This window comes from Stegodyphus dumicola, chromosome 7 (genome assembly GCF_044657685.1).
Source record: "Stegodyphus dumicola isolate Sdum_Otavi_A_Nest chromosome 7, ASM4465768v1".
Classification (NCBI taxonomy): domain Eukaryota; kingdom Metazoa; phylum Arthropoda; class Arachnida; order Araneae; family Eresidae; genus Stegodyphus; species Stegodyphus dumicola.
Window position 1 is genome coordinate 54,790,274 of NC_140774.1, and position 21,673 is coordinate 54,811,946.

The 21,673-nt window shown below is 31.5% G+C and overlaps 1 protein-coding gene across 1 annotated transcript in view; it reads right to left on the reverse strand.

Annotated features, from left to right (window-relative positions):
• The window catches only part of LOC118197453 (multiple PDZ domain protein-like), a 181,413-nt gene extending 162,624 nt beyond the window's left edge, over positions 1-18,789 (reverse strand). The window contains exons 1-4 of the mRNA XM_085820229.1: positions 18,607-18,789; positions 15,632-15,738; positions 9,229-9,363; positions 2,518-2,826 (exon numbers count right to left, since the gene is read on the reverse strand). Coding sequence (XP_085676355.1) covers positions 2,518-2,826; positions 9,229-9,363; positions 15,632-15,700 — 513 coding nt within the window. The 5' untranslated portion in view covers positions 15,701-15,738; positions 18,607-18,789. The remainder of the gene's footprint in view (positions 1-2,517; positions 2,827-9,228; positions 9,364-15,631; positions 15,739-18,606) is intronic.
• Positions 18,790-21,673: the final 2,884 nt, after the last annotated feature.

A 21,673-nucleotide genomic window follows, 5' to 3' on the forward strand; every position in this document is an offset into this window, starting at 1 on the left:
AATAAACAGAAATTGTAAAGTTGAACCTCAATCTAATATTACCTTTGTTTAATGTAATCTAGCAAATTACATATGGCAACAGTGGAAGCTTTTTTTATACTTATGTTTTTGAGCTTGTTCTTTTTATGAGAAAAAGAGAAAAATGGCTCCGAGTCGCATTTCATATGTATTTTGAGAAATTAATGAGTGTTATCTTACACCATTTATATTTTGAGTGTTGTTTTCAAATGTTGAAAGTAGAGTTGTCACTTATTAGATTTGTAAATAAACGGTTTGTGTTGTAACGAGATCTTTCATTGAAATGATAACACTCATTTCCTTTACTAATTCTTCTGATGTTCGAAAGCAAAATGAAATAGAATCAAAACAAGACATAATTTTCACTAAATAAATATCAGATCAACAAAAATGAAAGAAAATAATTTGATAATTAACTAAACAATTTTTATAGAGGTAACTTCATGCAGTTACTTATCTTCCATTTTGTAAACATTTTTAGATTGTATTTTTCATGAAAAATTATCAGTAAAACTTTATAAAAGAAGATAAATTTATTAATTATCTTTATTAATTAACTATGTAAAATTAAAATTCTATTAAGTATTATAAACTGCATTAAGTTTCTACTCATTTTCTATTTTTAAAAACTTCAGTTTCCTTCTTACTTTTTCAACAAAAATTTATTAGTTCATTCAACAATATGAAATACAAAAGTAAAAATATCCCTCTTACTTTCTTGCACTCCCACCGTTATGCAAATATGCATTTACAGCTATTAAAACCTGAAAAACGGATGTGTGCAATGTTATCATCATGCGTACTTTATTTTTTACCACGATATTTTCGAACACAATGTTTTTAAACTGCGAAGTTTTTGAACTGCTTTATTTTTTACCATGATATTTCGTATTATGATGTTTTAGAGCTGCACTGTTTTCTCTTTGCTTTTTTTTTTCTCCCACGATGTTTTGCACCATGACGTTTTCACCTTGCGTTGTTTTCTCCATGCCGTTTTCGTCCGCGATGTTTCCGTCGGGCACCATCCGCATCCAACCCGAGCAGACATTTTTCTGTTTCCTAAACCGAAAAACCATGTTGAAAGATATGTTGCTTCCAAACCACAGAGGAAATTCAGGACAATGCAACAAGAGACCGGCATGCCACCCCAGGAAGTACATTCCAGAAGGCTTTCTAAAAATGGAAGAAACGATGAGAATAAGGTATTCCCAGTACAGGGTTCCCAGTACGTCGAAGTGGACAGAGCTTAAAATGTTGTACAATAAGCAATAATGATATTACAGCAGAAGTTTGGTTTCTTTTTGAACACATCTTGTATATTCAATTTTAATTACAATATTTTCCCTCCCTTAGATCTCCTTAAACCTTACTATCACAAGCCTTTACAAAAAGTATAAAGCTCCAGATTTAAATTCCATATCTTAACAAGAAATTTTGGTCACACATGTTGTTCAGCAGATAGATAACAATGTACAGTGTGGAAGTAAGAAGAATTGTAGTGAAGATAACAACTGTAACAGAAAATGTATAATATAATGAGATCACTGCTCTATTTCTTCACATATTTTTTTCTTTTTTTACTAATTTTATCATCCAAAAATCAAAGGGCAAAATAATGCTAATAGTTTAATTCCCAAAGGACATAGTAACAGTAAAAGTATAATAAATAAAAAGCAGTCATGGATAAACTACAAATAACTATCACATTATTATATTATTTCTCTAAAAGAAACCTGCATTCCAATAAGAATACATAGTAATATTGACATTACAATATCTAATAAGAATTCTACTTCCATGTAACTTTAATCTCCTCCATTTTTGTTGTTGTCTCTGCTACTCCTTAGGCTCAAAATCATCCATAAATAATTAGAGGAGGTGAATGTGCAGCTGGTTTAGTGAAATTGTAGAATGAACATCAGTCCATGTTTACTTCACAGTGATTTGTTGATTACTGTATTATGCTATCCAGTTTAATATAAGAATTGTCCAAACAGCCAGCCTAATAAAAGAACAGTTAACAGTTGGAAAGAAAAATTGGCTTGGCATGACTTTTGCTAGTAGTTTGCAAGAGTTTCTTTTTGTTAGTAAGATGAAAACAATCACTATATGGACAAATCCATTTTAAACCTCAGCAGAACTTGTTCTCTGAATGCATTGAGGAAGGCGAAAATTATGCTTCCCCCCCCCCCCCGGTTTTCAGAACTTTGCACTGAAATAGTAGGGAGAAAAATATGTGAAGAAATGTAGTGTATTCACTCATGTAACTTTTTAATTTGCCAAGTTCTTTCTTTCGCTCCTTCTCTCAGAAAAAGTGCACACACATCTCTCCTTTTAATTTTTCACTCTGAACTTCAAACTTTAAAATTAACCAAAAAAAAAAAAAAAAAAGGTATGAGAATATGTGAGTAAGTATGGTATATTACAAATTAAAACGTTGAAGCATTATTAAATATGAAAAGAAAATTGTCAGCTTGAAGACTATTAAGTATGACATACAAGAGGTGAAGGTTCAGAACAATACATTTCTTGTAACAAGGAATCTGCAAATCCATTTGAACCAGGTTGGTAAATACTCAGTTGTTGTTCTAACTCTTCTGGCTCATTAAGTACACGAGTTGGGACAATTGCAGCTGCAGTTTGCAGGAGATTTTCATCAGGAGAGGTAGGTTCAACAGGTCTGGCAACAATTAAATGAACTTGGGAACCACACTGTCTCAAAACCATAGCTACTTGCTCTGAGCCCATGCCACGAAGATTTATATCACCTATCTGTATAATATGATCTCCTATTTGTAATCTACCATCCTGGGGGGAAAAATCACTCGTATTTATTAAAACTGAAATGTCAAACTATATTTAAAAATGCAATCATGAAATACATAAACTAATTGACAAAATAGTTATTAATAAATAAAACACACATAAAATACACGATGGAAAATAATACAACAAATAATTTTTATTTTGGATGTAATGTACATTTTCAATTACTGTATTGCAACATACTGTATTACTGTATTAGATTGTATTACAAGATGACAGGTAGAAATTATAAATTAAAAGTATTAAATAGTCATATATTAAATAATGATGTATTTAATGACTTCAAGGGAATCAAAATTTACAAGAAATGCTCATTATTTATTAGTTTGTTTTATTAAATATTTCTTTCAATGTAATTTGTTAAGGTTGTTTTGTTTTTTCTGCTAATACTTTCTCTTTAATTTTATAGATATAAATAATTTCTTGTCAATTACAAAGTTCCACTGTTCAAGTACTGTAAGTCTTGTGTCGAAAATTCCCACATACTTAGATAACATTCTAGTATTCTCAGAAAATAAACAACTCCATGAACAAACACATTTAAAAAGTTTGCACAAACTAAATGAATATAGACTTAAACTAAATATTTCAAAATGTATTTTCAGTATTCCTGAAATAGAATTCTTGTGCCAATTTAATATCACAAGAATGGAAGTAAACCTTTACCTAAAAGAGTAGATGCAATTTTGAACTACAAAAAAACAGAAACTGTTATTGACTTCAGAAAGCTTTTAGGTTTTCTAAATTTTTACTGTAGATAACTGACCAAGAAGGAGCTTATAACTATGCAATGCTTTGCCCTCTGGCTGCTCATCCCGCAATTTCCATGGGTAACTCAAATGTAGCAAAATCTGCTCATCCCACGATTTCTGCTGGCATGTGTTTTTCTTCTTTTATTGAGGAGCGCATCCCCTTCCCCGTTACGCATGCGCATAGGCGTTTACGTGTGCGCGTAAGACCTTTACGGCTAAGAATATGCGTGTGCACGTGCACATAAAACATTTACGCATGCACGTTTAATGTATAACGGACGGTATAAGCTAAGCTAAAATTATCTAATTCAGTTAATGTTGCAGATTGCGTTTTTCCTTAATCTTCGAATTGGATCCGGCTTATTCTTTTTTTGCAGACTGTTAGAGCAATTTTATAAAAGTAAGCTTGAACTTTCGATTATATCAAATAGAATTTCTGATATATATTTGCTAATATGTAAAGAATCTAAAGCAAAAGTATGTTTCGAAATCCAAAATCTGTTTATCAATTTCATGCTGCTCGGCGGGGTAGGAATGCCACGGCGCCGCGCAATGAATTGGAAGTTGATCTGTCAGCACTATCCTTATCTTCAGGGCAGATGTTTTTATTTTATTTGGCTTATAATTCCTTACAAAATGTAGTATTTCATCTCGATGTACTCCGTCTTTGATATGATTTAGAACAAGTTCCTCGTCATTATAATTTGCTTCCGATAGTGAAGAAAGTAACAGAGGTTATTGAAAACGAAAAAAATTCGATTGACAAATTAGTCGGTATTCTCGACACAGCAATTATAGGATTTGAACAGTGGAACTTTGTAACTAAACAAGAAATTATTTCTGTTTAATAGAATTAAAGAAAAAGTATTATCACATGAAACGAAGCAACTTAAACAACTTACATTGAAAGAAATGTTTAATGAAGTAAACAAATAAATATTAAGCTTTTTCTTTTTGTAAATTTTGATACCCTTTAGATCATAATTGTTCTTTATTTCATAAATTACGGTTTCACATTTTTAATTTTGTAATTTCTGTATGCCATCTTACCAGATTTAAACTGATGATCTATAATCCGGAAAAATCGATAATCCGGAATCGCTGAAGTCCCGACGAGTCCGGATTAACGACTTTTGACTGTATACAGTATTAGACGTTTAGTTTACGTTTTGGCCAACAGATATTAGTTGTCCACTAAATTATGGCATTTGAAGGCACGTGACATTACCACTCAAACTTCGCTTTTTGCCTTTTTTTCTCACAGAAATGGCTGCTAGAAAACGTTCAGTGATTGACAGAGAGTATATTCCTGATGCCTTATCAGATTCTGAAAGCGATTTTAGTTTTGATAGCAATAGTGATATAGATTTTTTGGACTGCTCCTCAAATAGCGATCGATGATTTTGATAACTTTGATGATTCAATAAACTTGAACTCTACCATACTAAACTACATTTCTAAGGTATTTTTTCCTCAGTGCTTTAATTTTTTTTTAATTTTATACATTTTACTTTTTTATCTTATGCAATAAATAGAAATTAACTGTAATTCAACTGAAATTTACTTTAAAAAAATTTGATAACATCTGAAATTGGTTTTTCTGCCAACTTAGTTTCTCATGATAAAAATCTATACAAAAAATATTTTCTAAAAAGAAAAAATGCATTTTTCAATTTTCCAATATATATAAATTTAATATATGCAAAATGAAAAATACACAATTTTTGAAGCGATTTCGGTCCACAAATTGACCAGTCAGAGGGTTAAAAATGCTAAACAACAGTTAGTAAATATTAGCAAAAACAACAGTTAGCAAATGTTACATTAATTAGCACAGCCTTTATCAAATGCATCTCTAGTTCTAGTCGCATTTCACTCTGAGAGGCAGAAAAGAGGAATATTAGAATTACAACCTGAACTTACAACAGTGTTGAGAGAGCGAATGAACAAGACCAAAAGTTGCACAATCAGTTTAGTGAAAACTACAGAGAGTGTACAAAACAGATAAAACCAAAAACTTGGCATTCGAGTGTTAATTTGAGGTCAGTCTTTGATGGCAAACACTCAAATGCACATCTAGACAAGGTCTCAACCTCGGAAATGACCGCAAGAATTTAATTATCTAATTAAGGGCTGAATATTATCAACTAACTCCAACTTCCATTGTATACCGAGATTAGCATGAAAAGTTCATGCTGTGTTCTGGCTGTCAGAACTTCGTGTGTCATAGAAGGGTGCTTCAAGTAGAATAAGCGCAGCACAGTAAGTTCAGGAGGACAGGATAGAAGATGGTGAAGGGGGGAAAAACCGCTAACAAGGTTGTTAGCGCCCTTTGTTTTGTATTAGCTGAGAAATACTTGGCACCAGAGTAGAATCTTGGCTAATAACACATGCGCCACCAGAATTGGCGCTGAAATATATTCTCTGAAAAACTTGATTTTTGTGGCACATTCGAAGTTGCGATTCATATGTTACGCTGTAAGGTGAAACCTAGCGCCAGATTGTCACTATGGAAAATAAATGTATTGAAAATTAGAGCGTGTTATTTCTGTGTAATGTGTGTGGTGTTATTTTACTGTGATATATAGCTATCGACAGTAAATGGAATAAGTCAATACACCCTTCTATGGCACACAAGGTTCTGACAGCCAGAACGCAGCATGAACTTTTCATGTTAATCTTGGCATACAGCGAAAGTTAGTTGATAATATTCAGCCCTTGAATAGATAATTAACTTCTTGCAATCATTTGTGAGGTTGAAACCTTACCAACCAAAGATGCGCAGTTAAGTGTTTGCTATCAAAGCCTGAGCTCAAATTAACACTCGAATGCCAAGTTTTTGGTTTTATCCATTTTGTGCACTCTCTCTGTGAGGTTTTCACTAAACTGATTGTGCAAATTTTTGTCTTGTTCACTCGCTCTCCCAACACTGTTGCAAGTTCAGGTTGGCATTATAATACAGTCAAAAGTCGTTAATTCGGACAGCCATAATCCGGAATGATCTATAATCCGGACCTCAAAGCTACAAACTTTCTGTGCATGCGTTGCATTGACGCATGCGCGTAAGACCTTCACGGTTGCGAATATGCGTGTGCGCAAGCCCAAAATACGTTTACGCATGCGCGTTTAATGTATAACGGACGGTATAAGCTAAGCTAAAATTATCTAATTCAGTTAATGTTGCAGATTGCGTTTTTCCTTAATCTTCGAATTGGATCCGGCTTATTATTTTTTGCAGACTGTTAGAGCAATTTTATAAAGGTAAGCTTGAACTTTCGATTATTTCAAATAGAATTTCCGATATATATTTACTAATATGTAAAGGATCTACAAAGCGAAAGTATGTTTCAAAGTCTATTAAACAAAAAGTGGAATTGCTGCAAAAAATGGATAAAGGCATATCCTTTGTTTACCTAACCATTCCGAAATCTGTTTATCAATTTCACACTGCTCTGCGGCGGGGGGACGCTGCGGCGCGCAATTAATTGGAAGTTGATCTGTCAGCACTATCCTTATCTTCAGGGCAGATGTTTTTATTTTATTTGGTTTATAATTCCTTACTAAATGTAGTATTTCATCTCGATGTACTCCGTCTTTGATATGATTTAAATCAAATTCCTCGTCATTATAATTCGCTTCTGATAGCGAAAAAAGTAAACAAATAAATATTAAACTTTTTTTTTTTTTTGTAAATTTTGATACCCTTTAGATCATAATTGTTCTTTATTTCATAAATTACGGTTTCGTATTTTTAATTTTATAATTTCTGCATGCCATCTTACCAGATTTAAACTGATGACCTATAATCCGGAATCGCCGAAGTCCTGACGAGTCAAGATTAACGACTTTTGACTGTATTCCTCTTTTCTGCCCATCAGAGTGGAATGTGACCCTATGTTCTATGGTAATTATTGCTCATATGGATGAGTACTATCACTCCTTTTAATTTGTAAAAACAATTTAAGAATCACCCTGTATATAAATAGTTTTAGTGAAATTATATGTGAAATGTTTGTATTTTTTTGTATAATGTAACATGAAAATCTAGAGAGATGATGCTATGTCAGAAAGTCAGGAAAGTAAGAATGCAATGTCTATTTAGCAGTGAATAAATGGCTATCTCACTAAATTGACAACATATAGCCAAGCTAGTGATGGTTTTGGGAGACTAATTTGTATCGCCAAATTTGGGGATAAATCAACAGAAGTCACCAAACTTGGCACCATTTTGGTCTGGTCCCTGTATTACCATAATTGGTAGTGTAATTGAATAACCATAACTGATGCTATATGAGACCATATCCAACCCTTATATATCTTCCAGTAACTTCGAGAAGGACTAGAAATTTCTTGATGGTTAAACAGAAATTATATAAGACTGGAGTGAGCATCAGTTTTGAATTAGATGTTGTTTACTTCAGCGTGGTTTGGAGTATTGACATGTCTCTGCATTAGCTTCAATCTTTAGATATGCATTATTCCAATGAATTGTGTTTAACATTCTTAGTAGTTTGAAATGTAACTGCTAATTGTACACTGGGAAGAGGTGTACAAATATTTTTGTGGAAAGTTTCAGAACTGTGAAGTGTGAACTTTTGGTGAAATAAGTTTTATCAAGCTATCATTGGTTCTGTGTGTATTAAATCAAAGTGGAGGCAATATTGAACAAGTTATTGTTTTTAACTTGTTCACTAATGCCTCCATTATAAAATCCAGAATTTCAGGACCGGTGTCAGGAGATTTTAGTGAGCTGCAGTGTCTATCATGAAAGCCTCTCAGTTTCAGAAGGAGTGATGGTCCAATAATCCTGTAGGTCTTCTTAATATCATCTTCAACTATAAGAATCAGAGAACATGAAACTCAACCAAAATATTAAAAGGATATGAATAATTCGGTCTGCAAATTGTTTCAGATAGAGCAAGAACTAGAATGCTCCAAAACTATCAATTGTACAGATTCTTGCTACTAGCAAGATCCTCACATAATGAGGACATCTTTTTTAGATATTCAATATTAACTATCAATTTTCATTACTGTGTCATTAATAGAGATTCTCCAGTCTTATATAATTAACAGATTCTTGCCACTAGCAAGATCCTCACATAATGAGGACATCTTTTTTAGATATTCAATATTAACTATCAATTTTCATTACTGTGTCATTAATAGAGATTCTCATATATTTATAATAAATTCATTTTTAGTTCTGTTTCCAATAAGTAATATGCAACCTAAACAAATACAACCAACACCAGTTGCAACATGGAGTCATCCCATCAGCAAACTGTCATCACCCCTTTTAATTGCTTTATAATGCTGTCAAAAAATTTTGCAAAATGCACTACATTTGCCTTTTATTATCGCCATCAAACATCAAATATATTGTTTTAGGTTTCATTATATTTTTAATAATACGATATTATTATATAATATAATGAAATCTAAAACCGCAGAATTTATTGGATTCACTCTTTTTTAATGAAATCTAGGTCAAGAATATGTTTCAATAGTGATATTTTAATTAAATATGCTTAGGTTCTTCCCTTTAAATTAAATATTTTGCTTTACATATTTATGAGAGTTTAAAATGAGCTACAAGCAAAATAACAAAAATCAGAATTCAAAATCTCACTTTATCAGCCACACTTCCAGGGACAATAGTTTTGACAACAACTCCAGTACTTCGTCCCCCTGTTATGCCAAATCCCCAAGCTGAGCCATCACTGGTTAAATCTATAGCTTCAATCTGCACCCATTCGGTATTAAGCTGAAATAAATATACATTAGCGTTTAGTAAAGCACTGAATTATAAAATAACTTGTATTGCTTACAAAAATTTAAAAAATTATATATACCGAAGAAATCCTTTGTAAATGCAACAGAATGACTTACTCTATGCATTAGATCTCTCAACAACAAACATTTCACAAAAATATGACTTTTCAAAATTTTTTTCTAAATTTTGTTTCTAAATTTGGGAAGTCTTTTAATTAAATAAAATAATTTTTTAATAAAATGTTCAACAATAATAAGGAAAGCATACATGATAATGAAAAATGGTAGTAGCAAAAGACTAAAAAGTTCTGGTATAAAATCTATGCTGTTCATTAGCATCAGATGCAAGAAAAATTTTTTTATTAAAAATAAAATTTTAAAATTCTTACTTATCTTATTTGATTCTCTTAGCTACTTCATAGAGGGTATATATAGTTCATTATTTAGCTGAATAAGAAAACATGCAACTATAGCATGTTAGTTTACATGCGAGAAGAGTTTCCTAATTTGTTTACTGTAAAGTATGTTCTACATAATCCAGCACAAGTCAAATCCATCCACAATATACTTTGTTATTACAGTATCCAGCTCTTTAGGAAAAGACAATGACTATTTTTGAGGCAGTCTATACATAAAATTACCTAATTTAATTTTTGAGAATCCATTCTAACTATGTAAGCTTTTTAAAACACAAAAAAACTCTTCCTCTATAAAACTTCAGAAACTTTAAAAGAGAAGTGTTTCTTTTAGATAACCAAAAATACTTCACTTTTAAATGTGATAGATAATGGAATTGGTAACGTGCACATTTTTAAGAAACCCACTTGCATGACTAAGAAAGAAAATGTTTAAAAAAATTTTCATTCTCATCTACTATACATCTAAATTTCAGTATCAGATTTTACAATAATTTCTCTGCAAATATGCATCTTTCATATATGTAAATATATAATAGCCCATATCATGTTCTCACATCATAATGATATGCATTATTAAAAGAAATAAGATTGCAGGTTCCTTTAAATAGAAACATAGAGATTGTTTTTCTTCTAACCACATATATTTGTATTCCAACACTTTGCTTTCAAAAATTATTCTAAAAACAGGCGGCTATAGCCAATCTATAAGAAAATAAAAAGAAGAAGGGAAATCTCATTAACTGTAGATAATCAGTTGAGCCCAGCATTTAAAATAAAAGACAAAATTAATTTAGTTTTTTTTTTTTTTTTTTTTTCAATGGCGGGCACTGCCATTATAGGCATTGGCCATTAAGGTGGTCACTTTATCATGGAGGCACATAATAGGTGGGCCACCATAGCCTCCTATGAACGGACAGACAATTTAAATCCATACCTTCTCCGGGATTCGAGTCCAGGCCCTTTGGTACAGCAGTCACAGTCACTAACCACCTTCCGGTCTGGGTGGCAATTAATTCAAGTTACAAGTTTAATTTATCAGGCATTTTTACAATACGTTCACTTCTAATACACACAAGTGATAACTCTTCAACAACATCAAAGAAACCTTCTGGTAATGGTATTAAAATCTTCTTGTAACTTTGATATTTACTGTACTGAATTGGTAACCACAGTTACATCTAATTTCTATAAATCTGAAATAGAAGTTTCTCGAATCAGTAGTGATGTCACTTGCATAGCTAAATATTCATTATTACTAAAAGAGGATAATATGCCCATTAACGTCCAACCAATATTTATTTCAGTTGCAAAGAAGCAACTAGAAAGTTTAGGTACTTTTCCATTTTGCCGGCGCAGATGATAAAGTCGCCAATAATAGTACAACTGATGCTAAATGGAATATGCTCGCTGGTAATGCTTTACGCCTTATTTGCAAAACAAATCGCAGCCATTTCTTATCAGATTGATTGTTTCTTTCAATACTGGCATGCAATTACTTAGAATTTTTACCAGTTAGTTCAATTTTATGCCCTAAGGCCATTTGCAGTAATTAAGTCAATTAGGATGCAATCACATCGCTCACCCAAAGGCGAAAATATAGAAAAGGCAATGTCATGGGTTAAATTCATCAAGTCTAATGAGAATGCACTAGCAAAGTAAAGCACTGTGGTTTAACATAATTTCTGAATAAGCTTTTCAGACCGAATTGAAATAATTCTTGCATTTAAATTTGTATTCTAAATTGAGATTTAACTTGAAATTAATGTAGATAATTACTGAGAGAATTATATTTTTGTAGTGCAGTTTACGCGAGATGAGATCACTTGGGGTCACGTGATATGAACCGGTGAATCAGGATGTTGAACCATGAAATCACAGTAAATTTTTAAATTAATGTCTTTTTACAAATTTATTGTCTTTATTTATTGGCTTTTTACAAAATTTTAAACGATATTAAAATGTTTATGCCCTCAAAATAAAAAATTCTTAGAACTAACATTTGTTAACATTTTTTAATGTGTATTCTATATGTTGTCGCCAATAAAGTCTGCTTGGCGAGATTTGCGATAGCGAAACGGAAAAGTACCAAAGTTTAACTTGTTTTCCTGTAAGAACATTTGGAGCAATATCAGGTCTTAACAATATCCAAATTGGTTCTGGTTGACAATCAGTATCAATAATCTCAATATATAGGTCATTAACCTCTTTCATCCTTGAGGCTTGTTTTATGAAACTAACATCACTACAAATTATTGGCTGATCTAAAACTTCAAAATTTTGAGCATACTTTCCATTTAGATTTCCTAACTCAACTTTACAATGAATGTGACTGTTCCCTTCCATTTATTTTGTGCCTTCAAAATAGAAAGCATACTATTGTTTCTTGTCCCAAAGGAATACAACCTAATATTAAAGCAGTCTCTTTCAAAATAAATGATCATTCTAACCCTGTATCTATGAGGGCTCTAACAGGCATACATTTAACTGATCTCCTAGCATTTTACTTCAAAGTTCACAAAAATACAACATTTGTAAAGACTCGTCACAAAAAATGAACTTTATTACCTTATACATTCTACATGTTCATCTCACTTCTAGACAGTGTTGGACACATTGATGGAGCATGATGTTTACTATAGACTATGCATATTTTAACTTTGCATCTTTCAGAATTATACCCCTTTTTTAAAGAAGAAAAAAAAAAGAATATTTCATTTTTTAAATTTTTTACCTTTCATCAATTGGCATTTTCTCAGCATAAAACAATTACCGCTATGATGCCTTTCAGAACAGAAAATACAAGGAAATATGTTCTCACTTTGAAACAACAACTCTGATGCAGTTATCAACTCTTCATTTTGAAAAATTTTATTTTGATTTTTTAATCTTTTCTTCCTAATCCAAATCCATCCATTGACATAGAAATTCCTTGCTGTGTATCAAGTTCATTTTTAAAAAGTTTCATTAATTTCTCTAAGTGGCTGGTGGGGGTAGTATTAGTATCAAAGTTAAATGTTCTTAAAATACCTTCCAATAAAGCTACTTTTTACAAGGGGATACAATAGAGGCACACATTTTTCAGAAGTAATGCCTCAAAATTTAAGTGCTCTCATAAACAATTCTAACTTATGATACACATCATTAATAAGCAAGGGATTTGTAATATTTTAGTAACTAAGATCATCAATTCCCATATATAAACCTCCACCAATATATCCTCATGCCAAAACAGTCTCTTAATGTTGCAATCACTTCTGGATAATTTAGACCAGTTGGCAGAAAAGTCTGCACAATTTCTCTAGCTTTGGTACCTCCTCAGATTGAATCAAATACTGAAACTTGTCCTTTGGAGCCTAAATGGCTGTTGCCTTTTGCATCTTAACTTGATGAAATGTTAGCCACCTGTGATCGTTGACTTTTCAGAAGGGGAGTGCGGGTAAGTAAAATTTTAGGTATTTTTGAGAAATCCAGAAGCCAAGACCATTAAATCTAATAATAAATTCTAATAATTCACCATTAAATCTTTTTTAACTTAATCTTGAGTAATTTACATCTAGGGGCTTGAGTAACAATTTAATTTTTATTCTGCCCAATATTTTCAATACATAATTTTAATTGAATTAATCTTACTCTAAATTCATCAGAAGCATCGATCTCCTTCTTGATCTGAGATTCATCAGCTTCACTTATCATCATATGGAACAAATCTTCATTAAATTTCTGAAGTTTCTTACACTTTGAGTCAAGAATAATAAACTTCTTTGACATTGATCAGCTCATATTTTCTGGCTGTTAAAAGACCTTCCATTTCTTTAAGTAACTGGGTTAAGTGTTCTCATAACAGCCCTTTCTGTTTTTAATTTATCCATATTTTGGTTTACAGCAGAATACAAATGCTCTTGTTTGGATATATATAAATACCTTAGTCCCTGTCACAGACTCCAAATATATTATGCTCTCATGCCTCAATGATAAGCATTATTAAAAGAAATAAGATTGCAGCCTCCTTTAAATAAAAACAGAAACTTTTTTTCCTCTAAAGTTCCTCATTGGTATATATTTGCATTCAAACACTTTGTTCCCAAAACTTATTCTAAAAGCAAAAAGACAGCTGTTGCCAATCTAGAGTAACAAAATAAAAAAAAATAAAAAAAGAGAAACCTCATTAACTGTACATTATCAGTTGAATCCAAGGTGTAAACACAACAGCCTACTTTCAAAACTAGATAAAATTCAACTATGGATCCTTGTCAGTTTTACAAGCTAGACAAGTCATGGATAGCTATAATTTACATTGTAACAAGCAATAATTTTAATTTTTGAAATACTGTATTATCGTACACTTTTTTTATAACCAATTGCTTAATTTTCAAAACTGGAGTACAAAAGTTAAAGTTTCAAAATCTGTATCATACAATAACTGTGAAAATACAAATAATTATGTTAATTATGTTTCTATGACTTATTACCATAGTAATATTATTTTTAGAACTAGTTAAATAGCTATCTGAATGAGAAAACATGTTGAGTTAATGATGTATTTCATTATTTTATCAAACAACATTACAAATGTGCATATAGTTGGAACTTGCCACTGGAAAACCTTTTCATACTGCTGTCCTAACACACACTTTTATTCTTTCCACAAAAAAGAGTATGAATTAAGAGTAATGAATGATTTCTGTCCATGTAATGAAAAACTGCTATTATGTAAATTACTACCTTTATCCATTCTTTCTCATCATTCTTTTAAATTATTATAAAGACCATTATGTGTCCTTTGTATTCGAGTTCACTTCTATTAAAATTAACATTTATACTCCAGACAGAATGTTTAACTTTCTGACAAAAATTCACTATGTCATAGAAACATTAATTTGACTATCACAGGAATATAATTTTCTCAACACAAAATAACAACAGCAAGAATTATTCATGCATACTTATAACTAACTATAATAATTTTAAAATACTAAATTAATGTTAATTTATTTAAACTGTTCTATTTAAAAAAATTTTACTACCTTCAAACTAACATAAATATCTATTTCCAGTTCTTGGAGAAACTAGCTGCGTCTCTTGAATTTTTTAATTTCTTAATTCTAAAATATGATTTTAATTGGTAGGAAAGTTTCCTGCTCAGTGGATTCAGAGACAGAGTAGCCCTTCTTCATGTCAAAAAAAATTTAAAATTAGTACTTTCTGATTACCCGCACTCTCCTTCTGAAAAGTCAACAATCATAGGTGGCTAACATTTCATCAAGTTAAGATGCAAAAGGCAACAGCCATTTTTTTTAAATGGCTGTTGCCTTTTAAAAAAATGGCTGCACACTAAGAATTACATAAAACAACAACCAATTAACAAAATTAAAAATGCAAGAAATTTTTGTAATAAAATTTCCCTTTTTGCTTTGTTCTGTTTTCTTTCCATGTATATGGTGATCTTAGCTTTAAAAAAAATTACAGAATTTCAGAAACTTGGCAGAGGATCAGATATCTGGAAAATACAATAGTTTTGCCTTTAGCAATCCGTTCCTGTAAAAAAAAAAAAAAAAAAAAAAAAAAAAAAAATTCTCTGTTCAAATGCTCTTTTCTCAAAATGGAATACGAAGCCTAATAGGCCAAAGATGCTTAATTCTATTTGAACTACAACATGAATAATGCTAACCTGGATGATGTTAGCATTTCTTTGGAGAGTAAGCTACTCTCCCTCTAATAACCACTTTCAGTTACTGCAAGTTTCACATAACAACACAACTTCTCCATGCACATTTTGCACAAAGGAATATTTATTAATAATTATTAAGTATAATAAAAAGAAATGAACAATGATCAACTTACAACCATATCTACACAACAGACTAATACATCCAGAACTGAAGCTCTGACAGGATCCACCTGAATGAACATAGAGACAGCTGATAATACATGAAAAGCCCAGAGTCTGACTGAAAAAAAGAAAAATAGCAATTTAGAATATAAAGCAGCTATTATAAACAACTCCTTTTTTAAGCTATGCATCAGAACTCCATTAAAAAAACTTAAATTAAAGGTCTGCAATTTAAAATATTTCACCACTATTCAGCCTTTGAGTTAAGCAAACCGAGTTCACACAGTATTTCTCAGCTGCTGTGATCATCTGAGCATGTTTGCCATACTTTCTCATATGTGTCAGCTACTGTTTCTTTAATGTGGGTAATGCTGAGATATACCCTATGTAGGAAAAATATAAATGAGTAATCTAATATAATAGATGGACAGTTCTTGAATCAAATACACCAAGGAGTATCTCGTAACTGAATCAGTCAAATTACTGAAGTACACTCACTGAAGTTTGATTATATTACATCAAAATTATCAGTTAAGTGGATTCTATCTTACATATTACACTGCATGTATATAGACTTCTTTCACTAGACATCATATTTATAAATATGGAAAAAGAGAAAAAATGATGCTTTCTGATAGTTATGTCGTAGCCCAAAATTTTTTATAGTTATGTGGTCGCCCAAAATCATTTATGGGGCAACTCATGTATGTGCACAAACATGTCTGTTTCTGTCAGTGTGCAATGCTGAAATTGTGCAGAGGCGAGTTCATCCAATGCTGCATTTTTTAATGAAAACAAGTCAGTGTGCATGAGAACAACAACAATGCAGGAAAAAAATGATTTCCTAAGAAAAGCAAGTGTTATTACTGGTGTTTCCTATCCTTTTTAATTTTATATATTGATTACTTTTGTATGAAATTCTTAATACACTACCATTCTGAAAATGGTTATTAACGTTTGCACATTAACTACAAAATATTAGTCAGCAATGAGTTTTCAAATGCTCTCCAAAGTTGGCAATGAGTATGCAACCTTTCGGCAAAAGAGCAGATAATCAGAAAGTACCAAAAAATCATTCATAATTGAAATTTCTGCTTTACACATTAAGAATACATTTTTAATATCACTGAGTGGGAATGTAAAGGTTAGAATGCAAAATACCTCATTAATATTATTTTTTATTTTTTAACATTCTACAGTTTGAAAATATAAGTAAACACAAAAGTGTGAAAGGAGAAAAATAAGTCTAGGCTATCTGCCTAAAAGAAAGGATGATCTTGTGGATGAGAGCCAATTTCTATAAGAAAACTAGTCTATAATCATGTTACATATTGTGTAAATCATGAAAATTACATGCAAACAACTTGTTTGTTGGGGTTTAATTCCAATTTGAATTGCCAAATGAGAAAGATACAAAAATAAAAGCTGTAATTTTTTTAGAGTTTAAAATATTCTTGAAGCCAAAAAATAAAAGTATTTGCTAAAACAAGATCAACACAGCTCTCTCAGAAGAACTCATCAAAAAGAAGAACTTTTCAGACTTTCCCAATATGCCAATAAAAAAACGAATAGAATGACTAGAATGAAGCTGAAACAGAATGAGCAAGCTACGGTCAGGATTGATGAAATGTCTAGACAAACTATAAAGTTTATATGGATGAATCTACTAAATTCCCATTTAATAACATCAAGGATTAATCAAATATTTGACATAAGGTCAACATGACTCTCTCAGAAGTGCTCATCAGACAGAAGAATATTCATACCTTCCTGAAAGTAATACTGAAAAATTTACTTATATTTTTATTATAATTTTATTTAAATCTTATTTTATACATTATGTATTGCTCATTTAAAACCCTTGAATATTTTATTTTTCATGACATGCAAGATTTACCTGTATTTTTCAGTTACAATGATAATTAGGGGTTCAGCGTATTCAATAATAATGTCAAACACAATATTGTACTTCGCTGATTATACATAAGTACCAATTATTTAAAAACTGCATACTTATTTCCAGTTGATGATTCTGTAATTATTGAAAATTACTCCCTTCTTGCATCATTTACTTTGAGTAATACAAATAGTGCTTTTCATTGTTAAAGTGTAAATAGAAAACAAAACAACAAAAAAAAAAAAAAAGAAAGAAAGAAAGAAAGAAAGAAAATCTAACATCACAAATTATTCGCACGAGTTTTAAATTATTTTCTCTTCATGACATTTATGGATAAAATGCAAAATATTTTTATGAGTAATTATGCAAGCTACATTTGTATAACTAAAATAATCTCTTTTTTATAAGATATGAAAACATATCGTTCTACAATATAAATACATGATTTTTAAGTTTTGTTATATGTACTTTAATGTTACATAAATTTATAAGGTGTTGAATTAAGAATACCACCGAAATGACGTTTCACACCCTACACTTCAACTTGTTCCTCAGGACACACAAAATACTGAAATACAGAAAACAGATCCAAAATTTTAAGGAAAATGAGCCATATAAATAAGTCATTATACGTAGTTCAGGAACTACTTCATACTACCATCATTTACTAAAAAGAAAAAAAGATAGGTAATGTCGACAGTAAAATTTCGAAAAATCTACAAGTGATCAGGAAAAAAAAAAAAGCATAAGATAAAATCGTATAAATAATCTTCTCTAAATATGAAGACCTTTAAATTCTTTATTTAGAATTCTTAAACATTCATAGGTTTTTTTTTTTTTTTTTTTTTTTTTTTTGGTTGCTCTTTCGATAAGTTGAAAAATCAAGAAAAACACAGTCCGTCTTTGTAAAGTTTAATATTATCAAAAACTGCAAGTTTTCAGATCTCACATAAATGCCATCAATAATTCGACTAGCTCTATAATGTTTACATTTAATACCTTCAGAAATTTTAACTTTTAACATGAATATTTAATGTTACTTTCATAAAAAAAAAAAAAAGCATGCATTAGATGAATTTAAAATCTTACCTATTGCACGCTTTCAAAAGAAAGCAGATAAAATGATAACAAGGATTAAATTTGATCCTTCAAGAAAATGTTGCTATCGAAAACGAAAATTAAAACATTAGTCACATAATCAAAACAAGGTCCAATTACATATCCGCACATTACGATAAAACAAAATTAAATTGCTAACAAGAAACCATCACTTTGTTTCGATTTCATAAAAATACTCTTAACGGTTACAGTAAAACAGTTAAAATAACACTTTTCAGGTATTTCACACACACACACACACAGATCGTATTTTATTCTCGAGTGTCAAGATCAGAAATTATAGGTAACAAATAAAGTCACATTTCTAATTAAGGAAATCTCATAATTCTACCAAAAAGTTAATTAAATTTAAAAATAATTAAATTAATTGTATCAAATAACGGTTTCAAGGTACATCACACCAAAATTCATTACTCCTCACTTATCCAGGAATACATGCCGATGGGATTCGCGTAAGTAGTATATGAATACTTTAGTTTTTAATAATGTGAATCTTAAAAATTCAACTCCAAAAGATTCTATTACATGTTTGTAATTTAAAACATGAAATTTTTGTTCAGACAAGAAAGGCTATAATTAATTTTTTTCTGCAAAGAATCTTCCCGGGAAGTGAAAAAATATTTTGAGATGGCAACGGTGAGGTTATATGATATGTCTGGCTAAACAAATAAAGTTTGGCTTTCTTAAGCAAGAAAAATGTACTTGTTTAATTAAATATTTCTTTAAAGTATTATAGAATGGAGTCAGTTTTAATTTAAAGGCAATAACGACTGAATGAAATAATATTCAGGTAGATTCAACGAAACATTAGTGGTGACAACCGGGACGTGATTTCACTGGATTTTGAAAGTAAATACCGTTAAACATTTAAGAATGGAATTATTAGTAAAGAAAAGTTCGCCTGTTCGAGCAAATTTTACTAAAACTTTTAATATCTCGAGTGATTTATTAAATCAGTAAAAACCTAATGAGGTAGAAATTCGACCAAATTTTGCTAGTTTAAAAAGGATATATGCTCAGCTTTCTAGTTTCGATTCTGAAATAAGTGATTTATTAGTTGCTGATGCTGATGCAGAAAAATATGAGCGCGAGTATTTGATTACTGAAGAATACAATGAGAAGATGGATAGTATTACACCAAAAGTAGACATTTGTATAAATAGAATTTTAAAGGATCAGTGTAACTAGTCAGTTTGTTTTTCTCCCGTTCTGGTTAAAAGGAAACTGAAATTACCGAAGATTGAACTAATTAAATTTACCGGTGAAATTAAGGACTCGCTTGTCTTTTGAAGTAAGTTCTAAAGAATTCATGAAGATGAAAATATAGAAAAGTAGGATAAATTTCAGTATTTAATACAATGTATGTCGGAGGACACGAGAGCTCGTGATATTGTTAACAGTTATCCGCCAACAGATGAAAATTATAATAAAGTGGTAGAGTGCCTACAATCTCGTTTTGGTCGAGATAATTTACTTCTTGAGTTCTATGTACGAGTTCTATGTATGTAATACTCGAAAATTAGACACTGTTAGACTGTACTATAAACTAGAATCCTATTTGAGAGCTCTGAAATCCATTGATTTGACATCGGATAAATATTCTGCCATTCTTTTTCCTCTCATTGAATCTTGCATGGCGGAGGACATTTTTAGGGTGTGGTTTCGAAATCCGATAGTTAGTACACTAGATGAGTCAGCGGAGAATCCATACAGTTAGAAGCTAAAAAGCTTGTTACTGTTTATGAAAACGGAAGTAGAAAAAGAAGACCGAGTTCTCTTAGTGAAACCTGGGTTTTCAAATAAATATGAAAAAGGGGAGAAAGAAAAGATGACTAAAGCTCTTAATCAACCGACAGCTGCAGATTTATTTTCAGGAGTTTTCGAAAAAAGAAAACAAAACACTGCTTGTGTATTTTGTGAAAAGGCACACGACAGCAGAGATTGTTTCCAGCAGAAACAAGATATTTTAAAGGATCAAAAAGTCTGCTTTATATGTTTAAGAGCATTACATCAGTCAAAATTTTGCAAGACAAATATTAAATGTACAGTCGGTCACAAAAGTATTCGAACACCGGTACCCTATCAGAAAATGACAAGATGGCGTTTTTTTTCCCTCTTTCTCTCTGTGTGTCGTGTTATTCCATCCTAGGTTTTCTTCCCCCCCCCATCTTGGAAAAAACTGGAAAAAAATTGGTTACGATCTCTTTTTGAATGGGGAGATGCCATTTTGAGAAAAAGCTGACGACCCTATCTTGGAGAATGAACATGACCGTTCTACACACCCTTTCACTCTCTCTCTGAATTGGGAAGCCATTTTGGGAAAAAAGCAGACGACCCTATCTTGGAGAATGGAAATGAACGCCTCTCCCTCTCTCTTTGAAATGGAAAGCCATTTTGGGACCCTCTATTCTTGGGGAGGGAGAAAACTGAAGTCTGCACTTCGCTGTCTCTGAAAAGCGGACCCTCTTCTTCTGATCTTGAAGAACTGGAAATGAACGCTCTACACGATCTCTCTTTGAATTCAGAAGGTATTTTGGGACCTTCTAATGTTGGAAAACTGAAATGAACGCTCTACGCATTTTCTCTCTCTCTCTCTTTGAGATGAGTAGCCATTTTGGAGGATTCTCCACCACCATCCTAACCTTGGAAAACTGAAATGAACGCTCTACACCTTCTCTCTCTCTCCCTCTCTCTCTTTCTCTGAAATGGGTAGTCATTTGAAAACTCCCTAACTTTGGAAAAAAACAGAAATGAACGCTCTACACCATCTCTCTTTGAAAATGGGGGGGATGTCATTTTGAGACCTCCCTCCCCTAAACTTGGAAAAAAAAACTGAAATGAACGCTCTACACTTTCTCTCTTTGGACATGGGTAGCCCTTTGGGGACCCTCTCCTCTTGGTAGGAAAAAAAAAGAACTGAAGTGAAGGCTCTACACAATCTCTCTTGGAATGGGATCCATATTTCGGGAAACGTGGATCACCTCATGCTGGAAAACTGAAGTGAACCACCAAGATTGGACTCTATATAATATTTTTT